Source organism: Pelobates fuscus, chromosome 6 (genome assembly GCF_036172605.1).
Source record: "Pelobates fuscus isolate aPelFus1 chromosome 6, aPelFus1.pri, whole genome shotgun sequence".
NCBI classification, from domain to species: domain Eukaryota; kingdom Metazoa; phylum Chordata; class Amphibia; order Anura; family Pelobatidae; genus Pelobates; species Pelobates fuscus.
The window spans coordinates 147,647,439-147,664,282 of record NC_086322.1 but is presented as its reverse complement, the minus strand read 5'-3'; the positions used below and the strand labels follow the sequence as shown (position 1 = coordinate 147,664,282).

The window sequence follows — 16,844 nt, the reverse complement described above, 5'->3', positions numbered from 1 at the left end:
ACTCTAGAGTAAATTTTGCATGTTTACAAATTATTTTTACTCAATTGGGGAAACACAGTCAAAGATACTAAATGGTAAATGCAATATTTAATCAGGATTCACTGTTAAAGCTGCAAGCTCTGAGCATAAAGAAACAGTACATATAAACCTCACCTGATGTATCAAGTCCTCTGAGTTGACCATGAACACGATGAATGTTTAACTTGGCAGCTATCTCTTTTCCCTTCTCAGCTCCTGCATTTGACCTCAAAGATCCAGAGGACTGTGGTTGCATCTTACTGGCATTAGCATACTTCTCAAAGTTTACTGATGGTCTGCTAGGGTCGGCATTATTTGGAGTTTCTTCTACCACTCCTCTAATAAAAAGTAGAATGTTGGGGAAAAATAAAAAAATAGATATAGTAATTGAAACAAAAGGGGAAGATTTATCAAGGCAAATTAAGTGCTATTATGGGTAAAAAGTGCTAAATGTTCAAAGACATTCTGCAGGTGTCCATAGTGACTGTTCCATAGTTAAACCATTATGCAAGAGAAAAGGACCTTTGGCCTTAATAAATTCACCCTAGAATGTCCATTTATGGTCATTTCAATTTCAAGTTAACTACACACTGTAGATACAACAAAGAGCCATGTCTCATTTTCAAGTCAGAAAAGGGTGCATTTGCAAGACCCATCTCTTTTTGTATACCACTAATAGTGTCAAAGGTCTGGAGTACAATAGGGGACAATTATAAACGGTAATATGTAAAGTAAATATAAAAATGTGGTTTTCCATAAAATAAAACGTAGACAACAGTATATCCCACACTGTGGCTTTATGACTCCATAAGATACATTGCTAAAATAATAATTTATTACGAATGTAACTTTTACATCTCGCATTGGAACTGCAACACTATTGAATGCTGTATTCCATGTCTGCCCATGTAATTGTTTAATTTTATTTTCCCAGCATAAAGTTTCCAAATAACCTTCTTTAGGACCAACAATACTTAATGCCATCATCACAATCTGGCCTCTTATAGTTGAAATCAAAAGATTGCACGTAATATAATTTGAGAATTATTTTTAATGCATACATATAAATTTAAAATCCTTTTCAGTGCGCCATCTGACTTTTGACTCTTGTTCCATTGTGGCAGCCATCTTTAAGGGGACACTGTAGGAACAAAACCATTTCCTCTCACTGGCTATATCCCTCTATTAAGTTTTTAAACTATTTTTGAGCAGTATAAATCTAAATAAGGGTTCCTGGTCACTACAAAAGGTAGCTAAAGAAAAGATTACTCACATCTTTCTAGCCATATCAAATCATACCAGCAATGGGCACTGAGGCAGGCTCAAAGTGGTTAATCGCTGAATGAAAAGTCAGGTGACACCAGATATTATAACCACTTCAATGAGATAAAGTTGTTACAACACCTGATTCAGTGCTGCTTTACGTCCTCTTGTTAGAAGCATCATTTATACTCCAGGATAAAGTACAATTTGAACGTCTGAAGCAGAGCACATTTTTGAGATCTGCATGATGTCAGGATTAATGAATGCACACTAACGCTCGATCATCTGTATAGTCTTGGGCCAAAAATGTAATGCTTTTGACCAAAAAGGACATCAAGATGGCTGCCCCTATGGAGAACAGTAGCAAGGATATGCAATGAAAGAGATACCTACTTATATGTGTGCATTACAAATGTATACATACACAGTCTAAATTTTTTATTTTAAATAATAATACTAATTATTGCTGGATCTAGACCTAGAAACATAGAAACATAGAATGTGACGGCAGATAAGAACCATTCGGCAGATAAGAACCATTCGGCCCATCTAGTCTGCCCAGTTTTCTAAATACTTTCATTAGTCCCTGGCATTATCTTATAGTTAGGATAGCCTTATGCCTATCCCACGCATGCTTAAACTCCTTTACTGTGTTAACCTCTACCACTTCAGCTGGAAGGCTATTCCATGCATCCACTACCCTCTCAGTAAAGTAATACTTCCTGATATTATGTTTAAACCTTTGTCCTTCTAATTTTAGACTATGTCCTCTGGTTGTGATAGTTTTTCTTCTTTTAAATATAGTCTCCTCCTTTACTGTGTTGATTCCCTTTATGTATTTAAATGTTTCTATCACATCCCCCCTGTATCGTCTTTCCACCAAGCTATACATGTTAAGATCCTTTAACCTTTCCTGGTAAGTTTTATCCTGCAATCCATGAACCAGTTTAGTAGCCCTTCTTTGAACTCTCTCTAAGGTATCAATATCCTTCTGAAGATATGGTCTCCAGTACTGTGTACAGTACTGATGTGGGATTATTTAAAAAACCTTATTGCACTTGTATTCAATTATTGCACTAACTCCATTTTAACTTTATACTGTGACAATCCTCCATTTTGTCCTCCTAACCTGACTTCTTCAATCCTCCATTTTGTCCTCATAACCTAACTTGTTCATTTTAAAACTACCTTACATGACAGAATTTCCCAGCACATCTAATACAATAGAACAAAGACTGTATTTTCTATAAAGACATGATTAACACAGGAATTGCTGACTTTTCCTTAGATTTGCAACATAGTATAGTTTGAAGGCCATGAGAACACAGTAGTAATGAAATGTTCTATTCATAAGAGACCTTGCACCTGGCCACGAGGCCTGAGATCACCGACCGTGTAAAATGACGCTCAAGACCCCTTGTCCCCCACCCGTGTCCAGAACAATCCCACCTCTTGGTGGGTGGGCACGGGACTAACCACTTAGTTGTTTGAACCAATTAATAATATTGATAGGAGGACACTAATCACGACACTTAACAATTAATCCAATTAATGATGTTTATTTGCTGATATTCTAATAATCAATGATGACGTAAAATGTCTCTTAAAAGGACCTGCGCGTCCGCTTTTTAATCACTTGCCAATAAATTTTCTCGAAGTTGTTTTAACCTGAACCTTGTGTGTCAGACTTAATTACTTCAGCGTATATACGCAATTTATTTTATTAATTCGGACAGGAACAGATAGACATTTAAACATTTTGGTTTACTGCTAAAAAGTACCATAACAACTTGGCGCCCAACGTGGGGCACCGGGCTATGTCTGGCCGGTGAGCCGTCCTAAGGAAGACGCTGTTGGACGGAGGAATCCAGGGGGAAGGAAAGGAGATTGATCACCTCCAGGTACACGGTAGAGACTTCTGCAGAGCCACCGGTATGTTCCGGCCCCTTTGATTGACCCGTCCACGTGTCTGTGACTGCTTCCCGGGAGGACATCAAAGACAGGTAATATCTTGCCCGGTGTCTCGTTACTCATTTGTTTACCTGCATTTTAGTCTATCTGTTGCCTGGGTGTGTTTGAATTGTGTTTGAATTGTTTGCCTGTTTCCCCATTTTGAGATAAAGGGGGGGTGAACCTGCAGGGGATTTGCCTGGGGTTCTGTCTTGCTTGTTTTCCCCTTTTTGGGATAAAGGGGGGGTGGACCTAAGGGGATTTGCCTGGGTCTTCAGTATATCTGTCTATCTGTTTGTATTTTGCCCCTTTTGGGATAAAGGGGGGTGGACCTGAGGGGATTTGCCTGGGTCTTCTGTTGCCTGTTTTACTCCTTTTAGGAACCACGGTGCTGTGGTTGTAGGGAAAAAGGGGGGTTGACCTGTGGATGCGTTCCTGGGGGTCTTCTTTGCCTGTTTACCTCTTTTAGGAGCCTCGTGGCTGTGGCTGTAGGGAAAAAGGGGATTGTTGGAACTGTGGATTTTGTGTAGACTCATAATTTCCTGTGATCCTTCTGGTGACACTCTGAGAGCTTAGCTAGCCTCAGTGTGCACGTGGTAACCCACAGTTTCGAGTACTGGGGCTAGTGGAATTCCAAGTTTGGTAACCACTGTCCCGAGTACCGAGGCTGGGGGGATTCCAGTTTTGGTAAACCTCAGCTTCGGCTGGGGGGATTCCAGTTTTCTTTTGGTAACCACCGCCCTGAGCGCTGGGGCTGGTGGAATTCCAGTTCTTCTGTTTATTTGTGGTAGTGAGACTTATAAGTGGGTTTTATAGGGGCACTACGGGGTTGAGGGAGGTGACTTTGGAGTAAGCACATGAGTAAAGGAAAGGAATTACTGTTGATTTCATTTGAACTGTGATGCATACACTGTATTTCAACTGTATTGTTGTCTTGTTTGTTTAATGAGGAGTCTCATGTACTCCTGTGTCTGTCTCTAAGGATTTTTCCTTGCCTTTCATCTTTTCTACACTCTCTATATTATTATACTATCCACTCCCATTCCTCTTAAAAGAGAAGTGATTGGTCACACACTTCTCACCTCGCTCCAATCCGTGTCTACCACCCCGGGTAGGCGGATTCAGTGACTAGTCTACGTTTTGGGAAGACGCACCTGAGAAAGTTCCACGATTCCCGGGTGGCAGTCGAGCATTGTAGACGTTCCTGTTCAATTTTCCTTCTCTCTCTCTATATCTAGGACGCTGGTATAGGGGTAAAGGGACTATGGGACAGGATTTAGATAAGCCCAGCAAGGGCTGGTTAGCATGTGATTTGGTAGAGAACAGAGAGGGTGAAGAGATGGTTAAAGGTGTTGAAAAGATTGCAAAAGTATGTAAAATTGCTGTACCGACATGTGGGAGATTGCTACCAGAAAGTTGGCGCAAGTTACTAGCAGAAATGAAAGGCAAGCTTACAGATAATGGTTTATTAAAGACTGCTGAAGCATGGTACAGAGTAGCGAAGGCTATTCAGTTAGAAGGTTGGGTTGAGGAAGAAGTAAATCACAAAGGTGTGAAATTGTTTGTGTATCATAAAAATTGTGTTGCTGGGGTTTTCCCAAGCCCCAAGGTTCAGTCAGCCATAGGTGATAGCCAGCTGACTATGTTCCCCACTCCCGATCCTCCCGAATCCCATCCCATCACCTCCCCTGTCTGCCCGGTCCTGAATTCTGATGGATCTTTCTTTACCCCTTCCCTTTCCCTAACGGTCCCATCATCCTCAGCCATCCCCACGCTCCCTTCCATGCCTAATCCTAACATCTCATCTGCCGCCTCCTCCCTGCAATCCCTCTCTATGGTTAATCCCCTTCCATCAGCACCCGTCCAGCTAACTACCCCTCCCTCCCATGCTACGACTCCTCTTTCTGCATCCATCCCTACTAATCCTGTCCTGTCTCCTCCGATAACCAGCTCCGCCCCAGTCCAATATCCTACCTCCTTAACCGTACCTGCCCACCCTACTCTTTTGCCCTCCCCTGCCTGGCCCTACCCCTTCCCATATCCCATGGCCCTGCCCTATCCCGGTTACCCTCCCTTTCCCCAAGCCACTCCCCAGGTTCCGGTCATGCCCAGTCCGGCCCAATCTGCCCCGGAAGTGCCCATATCAAATATGGCCGCCGCTTCTTCCCTCAATCCTGAAGCAACTCCTTTCCCCGCCTCCAATATGGCGGCCCCCAGTTCAGCCCTGATGCCAGTAATTCCCGGCGACTACCTGTCCCCAGGTTACGACTCGCTAGCCACCCCCGCATCTGGGGCTCATTCCCAACCACCAATCCTTTCACCTCACGCGGGACCTGCACCGCGTAGAAGAGTCAATATCATAGAATTCGATGATGACGAGATGGACAGGGTGTCCCATGTCTCATCGGAACTTGCTGCGGGAGCCCCAACTCATCGTTCTATCGATGATCCCTTCGGCCACAAGGGTCGGGGAGAACAGGCCCCTCCTAAATATGTAGCTTTTAACCCCACTCAAGCTAGTGCTCTGATGAAATCACTCCCGGACCCAGAAAAGCAGCCTATGCCCTTCTACCGAGGGATAGTTCAAATTCAAAAGACTTATTCAGCCGCATGGCGTGATTTATTGAGCATTTGTGCTATTAAAGCAGGGGATGCATATTGGCCAAGTATGGCCCGACACCTCAGTACAGATCAGCTCAACAGTGATGTTGATTACCCCTCTGGAGTAACTTTTTGCACCCAATTGAAAGAATGGGCTAAGGACAAACTTGCAGATCAGGCTGCTGGCCTTACTGATGTTATTCAAGATAAAGGAGAATCAGTGGAAAGGTTTCATGCAAGACTGTATGAAATGTTTACAGATTTGGGGTTTGATCTTACTGACAAAATTCATTCACAAATGCTGTCAGGTGCGTTTGTCCAAGGTGTTAAGGACTCTATACGCAAGGGAATCATTGCTGCACGCCCTGAATATAAGGTTGTTCCCCTGGACACCCTACTTTTAGTTGCTAGAGGTTTGGAATCCGCTCAGACCCCAAGAAGATCCACTTCAGCGCCTCTCATGGTATCCCGCTCCACCCCAGTCCCAAAAGGTACTAGACCGGAGGAGGGGGGACATTGTTTTAATTGTGGAGCCAAGGGGCACTTTAGAAGTGACTGCCCAGAACCTAAAAAGGAGCCAAGGGAGCCCAGAAAGCCCTCTAAACCTGCCCCAGCTCCCAAAGCCACCAAACAGGTTCCGATAATTGAGGAACCAGATGATTAGGAAATTGGCAAGCCTGTGTCTGCAACCCCTGTCATGGCAGTGTCTACAGGGGATAAGGGGGGGCCACTTGCCACGGTAACTTTACCCATTGAAGGCCACCCTACCACATTTCTAGTTGACACAGGTGCAGCCCGTAGTGTTCTGCGAGAACAAGACCTGCCAGACCCATCCTTTCTGTCAAATATTGACGTTTCTTGTGTTGGAGTGGATGGCCAGCCAAGACATAGCCCTTTAACAACTCCATTACGAGTTGGCTCTAGCCTGCTTGCTCGCTTTGTGGTATCCTCCACATGCCCAATTAACCTATTAGGTGCTGATGTTCTCTCACGCCTGCAAGCATCCATCACCTTTACCCCGGATGGGCAGGTAGAAATGTCCACACCTCTATCTGAATCAGACACCTCAGCCTTGTGCTCCTTGCCTCTAATGCTGCATTTAGAAAAGCCCCGTGAGAAAGCAGCAGAATTAAGGTCCAATTTCCCAGAGGCATTAAAGATACAGGTGCCCGCCAAGTTATGGTCCTCAGGCCCAGAGGACATAGGTCACCTAAATGTTCCCCCTGTGGTGGTAAAGCTCATTCCAGGAGCTAAATTACCAAGAAAACCACAATATCCATTAAAACCAGCACAGGCCGCTGCCATTTCTACCCACATCAAGGCACTCTTGGAGAAGGGTGCCCTGGTGAAATGTAAATCTGAATGCAACACCCCATTATTCCCTGTGAAAAAGAAAACTCCCAAAGGTGAGCCAGAGAAGTACAGGATGGTTCAGGATCTCCGTGCTGTTAATGAAGCTACCGTCCTGGACACCCCTCTTGTACCAAACCCCCATACTCTGCTCTCTGGAGTCCCACCATCTGCAAAATTTTTCACAGTCATTGACCTAGCAAATGCTTTCTTAAGTGTCCCATTGGACCCATCCTGCCAATACCTGTTTGCTTTCACTCATGAGATGCAACAGTATACCTGGACTGTCATGCCCCAAGGGGCACAAAATTCACCAAGTCAATTTGCAAAGGCCATGGCCACCATCCTAGACCCATGGCAAGCTGAGCACCCAGAGGTTGTCCTGCTCCAGTATGTGGATGATTTACTGCTCTGTGGAGATGATATACCCACTACTGAAAAGTGCTCAATTAGTCTGCTTTGTTATTTGGCAGAACAAGGATGCAAAGCTTCGCTCATCAAGCTACAGTTCTGCCAACCTTCAGTAATTTTCCTTGGACATTGCCTATCTCAAGGTGCCAGACATCTTACCCGGGACCGGGTGAGAGCTGTACTGGATATTCCAACTCCAAGGACTTCGAAATCCCTCCATGCCTTCCTAGGCCTCATTTCCTACTGCAGAGCATGGATCCCAGAAGCCTCCCTGCTCATGCAGCCTCTCTATGACGCACTTAAGTCTGACCCTTTCTGTTTGCCTAATGAAGCTCTGGACAATTTCAATGCTCTCAAACGTGCCATTGCTTCTGCTCCTGCCTTGGGCCTACCTGACTACTCAAAACCTTTCAAGTTATTTGTCTCTGAAAGACAAGGCCACGCAACAGGAGTTCTCACCCAAACTAATGACTTAAGAGGCCGCCAAAGGCCTATTGGATATTTCTCATGTCAACTGGACATTGTGGCCAGAGGGACTCCTTCCTGTCTCAGGGCTGTCTTTGCTGCAAGAGAGCTCATAGAAAGAACCTCAGACCTGGTCCTTGGCCACCCTCTGGTTGTTTTGGCCCCTCATGACATCTCTGCCATCATCAACCAAGTCCAGCTTAAGCACGTGTCTCCAGCCAGACACCTACGCCTCCAGTGCCATCTTCTTCTACCTGACAATATTTCCATCCAAAGATGTCAAGTTCTTAATCCATCCACTCTTCTTCCACTCCCTGAGGGGGGTATCTATTATGGATTTATCACAGATGAAACCTACATTTACCTGCTTTGTGGATGTATCAAGAAAGTCATGCATCCACATTTGACATTTTATGAAGATGAGAAGCCTCTCTGTGAAGGCCCAGATTACGCCTTCTGTACCATGTGGTACAAACCAGACATTACTCCCGAACCTTGCTATGAAGATGAGCTTTACCACTGGACTGATGTGAAGCTCACTGCTCAAGATTTCTATTGTGACTCTGAAGGCAATAGCATGGTCTTAATCCAACTACCTCAACAACTTAACTACCTCTACCGCCATTGGGATACTGCTATCCCACATATTCCTGTTACCAAATTGAAGACAAGGTCATGGAATGACCTTGGGCCCATGGCAAAGCTATGGGCCACCATGGATGAAGAACAGCTACAGGAAAATGGTATTGTCAAATACCCAACAACTGACCTTCTGGAAGCATGGCCACGCCACTTCCTAGAAAAGGAATTTCAAGATCTGGTCATAGTGAATGATTATGACCCCGAAACACCTCATGACTGTTTTGAACAGATGAAAATGGAGACAGTACACCTACCAACTGTGCATGAGAATCCATTACAAGATCCAGATTTTACCCTGTTTGTGGACGGCTCAAGATATGCTGATGAAGAAGGAAGATATCATACAGGATATGCCGTAACCACAACAGACGAAGTTATCAAATCATCATCCTTACCGCCAGCAATGTCTGCGCAAGAAGCTGAATTACAGGCTCTGACTTCAGCATGCAAAATTTCCGAAGGAAAACGTGCCAACATCTATACAGATTCAAGATATGCTCTGGGTGTGGCACATGACTTCGGCCTAATTTGGAAGACAAGAGGATTTCTTACCACCGCCGGTACACCAGTCAAACATAGTACTGCAATTAAGGAGCTAATGGATGCCCTCCTACTCCCTGAAGAAGTGGCCGTTTTGAAGGTAAAGGCCCATGGGAAACTGGATACAGATGAAGCAAAGGGCAACCATTTGGCTGATCAGGCTGCTAAGCTAGCAGCCAGGGATCTGCAGGAAGTGGATGAAGAAGTGTCCGGACAAGAAGAAGAAGAAGAAGAAGTCCCTATTTTTGCTCTGCAAACTCTTCCTACTGATTTGCGAATTTTACGAGAACAGCAAGCTGCAGTCACTCCTGAAGAAACCCAAAAATGGAAAAATAAAGGAGCTGTCCAAAAGGACGGAGTATATTACAACAACTTCAAATTCTGTCTCCCAAAAAATTTATATCCAGCAGTTGTCCAATGGGCACATGGGCCTGCACACCTATCAAAGGAATTGATGGCCGCCCTCATACAGAAGTATTATGAAGCACCCGGAATCACAACATTGATCAGCAGCTTCTGTAAGGCCTGTGTTATTTGTGCAAAATGCAATCCAGGAAGACCAATCAAGGTGCCTGCAAAACACCTGGCAAAGCCCATGTACCCCTTCCAGCGAATTCAAATTGACCACATCCAAATGCCCAAGAGTGGGCCCCATGAATATGCACTAGTCATAGTGGACATGTTCTCAGGATGGCCAGAGGCCTACCCAGTGGCCAATATCACTGCAAAAACAACCGCAAGACGCCTACTTACAGAGATAGTATGTAGGTTTGGACTCCCAGAAGTCATTGAAAGTGATCAAGGCCCAGCCTTCACAGCAACAGTGACCAAAGAAATTTGGACTGCTCTAGGGGTGACCCTAGCCTTCCACACCCTTTACCACCCACAAAGTAGTGGTAAAGTAGAGCGCATGAATGGCACTCTAAAAGCCAGAATGTTAAAAATGTCACAAGAAACAAAGATGCCCTGGCCAGAAAGCCTGTCAATAGCTTTGTTTAGTGTTAGGCACACACCTAGAGGGAAGCATTCACTGTCCCCATATGAAATTCTATTTGGGACAGCACCCAGACTAGGTTGTTATTATCCGCAGCAGTTACAGCTCCAATCAGATGTTTTAGTAGATTATGTAACTGAACTTGCAAGTGCCTTGAACAAAATACATGCCCAAGTTTTCTCTTCAATTCCAGATCCCGATTTGGATACAGGTACCCATAACCTGCTTCCCGGAGATTGGGTTCTGGTCAAGAAGTTTGTGCGGAAAAATACCCTGGAACCAAGATTTGACGGTCCATTCCAAGTTCTCCTGATTACCGCAACCTCCGTCAAACTGGCCGGCAGGCCAAATTGGATCCACGCTTCCCACTGCAAGAAATCTCCAGCCCCTGAGGAAGCAGATACCGCACAAGCATGTACCTCTGGTACACCTTCTCCTTAATCAGCCTTATAAAGGCCCAACAAGTAGCCATCACCAAAGATATTAGTGGGTATACCTTCTGGTACAATTCATCATGCACCCATGTGGCTACTTACACCTTTGACTATTGTGACATTGTAGAATGCCCGTTCCCCACATCACAAATCCAGAGTATTTACAGAGATATCCCTCATTCAAAAGACCCATATGTTTGTGTAGTTGACAAACAATGGGGGCACAATTGTAATCATTGGGGGGCGGCGGGATGGAATGCCGGGCCGGCCTGGGGTTACAAACCAAAAAGTGCCTTATCTAAAGTAGATGAACAAGGTAGATCCCTTCTCCAGAGAATGACTTTGAGAAAGCCTGGGGGAGGTACACCAATGAAATTAATCCTTAATATTGAGCATCCAAGCCCAACGGATGCCGACCAGTATGTGATGGGAATGTATTGGAAAAAGGGTTCCTACCGCAAATTAGGGCATTTCTTCCTAAAAGATATGTGCAACTCTTCCGAGTGGCAAGGGGCCACCCATATGGTCCCTAACCCATTAAAACCTCATATCCAGACCTTTCAAGACATGATGGCCATTGCTAACCCCACCTTTGAAGATACCATGGCCGCTGAAACAGGTTTTAATGATGTAAATTTATGGTTAGAATGGATGAAATATAATGCTAATAAGCATAATAAGACTGCATGCTATGTGTGTGGTGGTGCCCGGCCTCACCTGGGTACCGTACCTCTAATCCTGCCAGTAGATATAGAGGAATGTGTTTTAAGCCTTTTTGCCTATCACTATGATTTTAACAGGTCCATATGTAGTGCATGGACAAAGGAGTATCCTCTCCTAACCAAGGATGTCAAACCCCCAGACGGTATTACCGTGTATAAAGGTAATTACACTTGTTATGCTAATTATGATGGAATTGGTAGATTCTTGGGTAACTTCTCTAAGGGATATTGTGCTACCTACAGGAGTGTCTCTATGGACTTGTTGCAGTTTCACACCAGGTCATTAGGGGATATCTACTGGTTGTGTGGGGATTTACAGCTGAGATCCAGAATGGACAAGGAGTGGTGGGGGGAGTGTACTTTGGCTAAAGCTATTATGCCTATACATATTATCTCTGACACACACCTCGTCACCCATGAGTCCAGACACACTAAGGTTAAGCGTGACGCCCCAGTGAAAGGAAGTTTTGATCCTCATGTTTATATTGATGCTATTGGGGTGCCTAGGGGGGTGCCCAATGAATTCAAAGCAAGAGATGAAGTTGCTGCAGGATTTGAATCACTTTTTGCCATAGTTACCACAAACAAGAATTTAAATTGGATCAATTACATTTATTATAATCAACAGCGGTTTGTTAATTATACCAGAGACGCCCTCCAGGGGTTGGCCGAACAGTTGCAGGCCACATCCCAAATGGCTTTCCAGAATAGAATGGCCCTAGATATGATCTTAGCCGAAAAAGGAGGGGTTTGTAAAATTTTACCTGACACCTTGACCTGTTGTACCTATATCCCAGAAAACACAGGCCCTAATGGTAAAGTTACATTAGCCATAGAAAAATTAAATGACCTGTCTATAGAGTTAAAAAGGAATTCTGGGATACAAGATCCCTGGGAAAGATGGTTTGGTTGGATGACAGGATGGCAAAAGGCTTTAATGCATATTGGTATGGCTATACTAATTTTTCTTTTTATCTTTGCTCTTCTCTTTTGTTGTATCCTCCCATGTCTGAGAAAATCCCTCCTGAAGACTGTTGACCAAGCGGCACCCACTTTCACCCATCTCGAAGTTGATGACCAAGAGCTCCAAGACATCAACTCACCCTGCCTGCCGCTGCAAACAATCCCTTTTGTTGATAAAGTGCAGGAATTCTAGGAAGGGACTAACTTAGGGACAGCATCTGTCAGTGAATGGTAAAGACACCGTGTTGGAGAAGTGGTGGATTAGCTGCCATGGGATACCCATGGGTGTGAAGTGTTCGAGAGCCATACTGACGGATGAGTTAGCCTATCAGGGTCAGAACTAGGGACAGCCTTGCACTTTGCATTAACACCTAGCTAGCGGGCACGGGGTTCCAGTGCCTTTGGGTTAACACGTCTTCCTGGTACTAACTTAATAAAGTTTTATCTCTTAGAATCTAACATTTCATAGGGGGGACTGATGTGGGATTATTTAAAAAACCTTATTGCACTTGTATTCAATTATTGCACTAACTCCATTTTAACTTTATACTGTGACAATCCTCCATTTTGTCCTCCTAACCCGACTTCTTCAATCCTCCATTTTGTCCTCATAACCTAACTTGTTCATTTTAAAACTACCTTACATGACAGAATTTCCCAGCACATCTAATACAATAGAACAAAGACTGTATTTTCTATAAAGACATGATTAACACAGGAATTGCTGACTTTTCCTTAGATTTGCAACATAGTATAGTTTGAAGGCCATGAGAACACAGTAGTAATGAAATGTTCTATTCATAAGAGACCTTGCACCTGGCCACGAGGCCTGAGATCACCGACCGTGTAAAATGACGCTCAAGACCCCTTGTCCCCCACCCGTGTCCAGAACAATCCCACCTCTTGGTGGGTGGGCACGGGACTAACCACTTAGTTGTTTGAACCAATTAATAATATTGATAGGAGGACACTAATCACGACACTTAACAATTAATCCAATTAATGATGTTTATTTGCTGATATTCTAATAATCAATGATGACGTAAAATGTCTCTTAAAAGGACCTGCGCGTCCGCTTTTTAATCACTTGCCAATAAATTTTCTCGAAGTTGTTTTAACCTGAACCTTGTGTGTCAGACTTAATTACTTCAGCGTATATACGCAATTTATTTTATTAATTCGGACAGGAACAGATAGACATTTAAACATTTTGGTTTACTGCTAAAAAGTACCATAACAGTACTCCAAGTGAGGTCTCACCAGTGTTCTGTACAATGGCATGAGCACTTCCCTCTTTCTACTGCTAATACCTCTCCCTATACAACCAAGCATTCTGCTAGCATTTCCTGCTGCTCTATTACATTGTCTGCCTACTTTTAAGTCCTCAGAAATAATCACCCCTAAATCCCTTTCCTCAGATGTTGAGGTTAGGACTCTATCAAATATTCTGTATTCTGCCCTTGGGTTTTTACGTCCAAGATGCATTATCTTGCACTTATCCACATTAAATGTCAGTTGCCACAACTCTGACCATTTTTCTAGTTTACCTAAATCATTTGCCATTTGGCTTATCCCTCCTGGAACATCAACCCTGTTACATATCTTAGTATCATCCGCAAAAAGACACACCTTACCATCAAGACCTTCTGCAATATCAAAGAGATATATAAAAATATAAAAGAGAATGGGTCCAAGTACAGATCCCTGAGGTACCCCACTGGTGACAAGCCCAAGCTTCGAATATACTCCATTGACTACAACCCTCTGTTGCCTGTCACTCAGCCACTGCCTTACCCATTCAACAATATTGGAATCCAAACTCAAAGATTGCAGTTTATTGATAAGCCTTCTATGTGCAACAGTGTCAAAAGCCTTACTGAAATCTAGGTAAGCAATGTCTACTGCACCACCCTGATCTATAATTTTAGTTACCCAATCAAAAAAATCAATAAGATTAGTTTGGCATGATCTCCCTGAAGTAAACCCATGTTGTCTCTGATCTTGAAATCCATGTGTTTTTAGATGTTCAACAATCCTATCCTTTAACATGGTTTCCATCACTTTCCCCACTACTGAAGTAAGGCTTACTGGCCTATAGTTGCCCGACTCCTCCCTATTACCTTTCTTGTGAATGGGCACAACATTCGCTAACTTCCAATCTTCTGGGACTACTCCTGTTAACAATGATTGGTTAAATAAATCTGTTAATGGTTTTGCTAGTACACCACTAAGCTCTTTTAATAGCTTTGGGTGTATTCCATCAGGTCCCATTGACTTATTTGTCTTTACTTTTGACAGTTGAAATAGAACCTCTTCCTCTGTAAACTCACGTGTAATAAATGACTCATTTATCCTTTTTTTTAACAGAGGTCCCTTTCCTTCATTTTCAGCTGTAAATACCGAACAAAAATATTCATTGAGGCAGTCAGCTAGACCTTTATCCTCATCTACATACCTTCCTTCTTTTGTTTTTAATCTAACTAATCCTTGTTTTACTTTTCTTTTCTCATTTATGTATCTAAAAAGTTTTGTCCCCCTTTTTTACTGACTGTGCTATTTTCTCTTCTGTGTGTGATTTGGAAGCTCTTATAACTTGCTTAGCCTCTTTCTGCCTAATCTTATAGGTCGTTCTGTCTTCCTCAATCTGGGTTTTTTTATAATTACTAAATGCTAACTTTTTGTTTTTTACTATTTTGGCCACATCTGCGGAGTACCACAGTGGTTTCTTGAATTTTTTGCTTTTACTGACAAGCCTAATGCAATTTTCTGTTGCCTTCAGTAGTGCAGCTTTTAAGTAATCCCATTTATTTTGGACTCCATTTAAATTGCTCCAGTCTGATAATGACTCCTTTACACATATTCTAATTTTAGAAAAGTCTGTTTTTCTAAAGTCTAAAACTTTTGTTTTTGTGTGGTGTGACTCAGTCACTGTTCTTATATTAAACCACACTGACTGATGATCACTGGATCCTAAACTTTCACCTACAGTAATATCTGATACCAAATCTCCATTTGTTAACACTAAATCTAGTATGGCCTCTTTACGAGTTGGCTCCTCAACGACTTGTTTTAGAGACAGTCCCAGTAGGGAGTTTAGAATATGTGTGCTTCTGGCACAAGTAGCTATTTTTGTTTTCCAATTCACATCAGGAAGATTAAAGTCACCCATGGTGATAACTTCCCCCTTCATTGTCATTTTAGCTATTTCTTCAACTAGTAGATTATCTAACTCTTCAATTTGTCCTGGGGGCCTATAAATCACACCTACACGAACTACTGTGTGATTACCAAATTCTAACGTAACCCAAATGGACTATGTTCGTCTCACTAACCTTTATTAGGCTAGATTTTATGCTATCCTTCACATACAGGGCCACCCCTCCCCCTTTCTTGCCTTCCCTGTCTTTTCTATATAAAGAGTACCCTGGTATTGCTATGTCCCAGTCATTTTTTTCATTATACCATGTCTCAGTAACAGCGACTAAATCTACACTATCAGTTGCCATTATTGCCACAAGTTCATGGATCTTATTCCCTAAACTGCGAGCATTTGTAGACATGACTCTAAGCTTATCATTTTTTAACACACTTGCTACAGGCACCTTCTGTCCTTGTTTTGGGGGACAATTGGATTGATGTTTTATCACCCTTTTGCCCCCCCATCCTAGTTTAAATACATCTTAGCAAAACCTCTGAACTGCTCACTGAGAACATTTGTTCCCTTTTGAGAAAGATGCAAACCATCTTTTTTGTACAGTTTATTTCCATTCCAAACAGAGCTACCATGAGCAATAAAGCCAAATCCTTGCTCCCGACACCATTCACCAAGCCACAAGTTAAAGTCCCTAATACGCATCCGCCTGTCATTCTGAGTGTTATGCACAGGCAGAACTTCAGAGAATGACAGTGTGGAAGCAACCTGCCGTATATCATTGGCAAAAACACTAAAAACTTCCTTAACCTCTGAAACCTCATTGCAAGCCAAGTCATTTGTCCCTAAACGGACAAGTACATCCAATTCCCCTTCCTGCTTTGCTTGCTTAACAATATTACAGATACGTCTCCTGTCTCTGTGAGCAGTAGCTCCGGGAAGACACCTCACAAGACCACCATTGTCCATCTCCACACCTCTTATGATGGAATCCCCCAACAACAACTGCTTTCTATTAGGCCTCATCATAGTCTTCAAGCCTCTCTGCACAACACCACTAGCCTCAGTGCCTCTCTCCACAACACCACTAGCCTCAGTGCCTCTCTGCACAACACCACTAGCCTCAGTGCCTCTCTGCACAACACCACTAGCCTCAGTGCCTCTCTGCACAACACCACTAGCCTCAGTGCCTCTCTGCACAACACCACTAGCCTCAGTGCCTCTCTGCACAACACCACTAGCCTCAGTGCCTCTCTGCACAACACCACTAGCCTCAGTGCCTCTCTGCACAACACCACTAGCCTCAGTGCCTCTCTGCACAACACCACTAGCCTCAGTGC

General features: G+C 43.4%; 1 protein-coding gene across 11 annotated transcripts in view; it reads right to left on the bottom strand.

Annotated features, from left to right (window-relative positions):
- Positions 1-16,844, bottom strand: part of BLTP1 (bridge-like lipid transfer protein family member 1) — a 261,114-nt gene that overhangs the window by 80,511 nt on the left and 163,759 nt on the right. For all 11 annotated transcript variants that reach the window (XM_063458398.1, XM_063458399.1, XM_063458403.1 and 8 more), the window contains exon 34: positions 154-356. In XM_063458398.1, the coding sequence (XP_063314468.1) occupies positions 154-356 (203 nt within the window). The remainder of the gene's footprint in view (positions 1-153; positions 357-16,844) is intronic.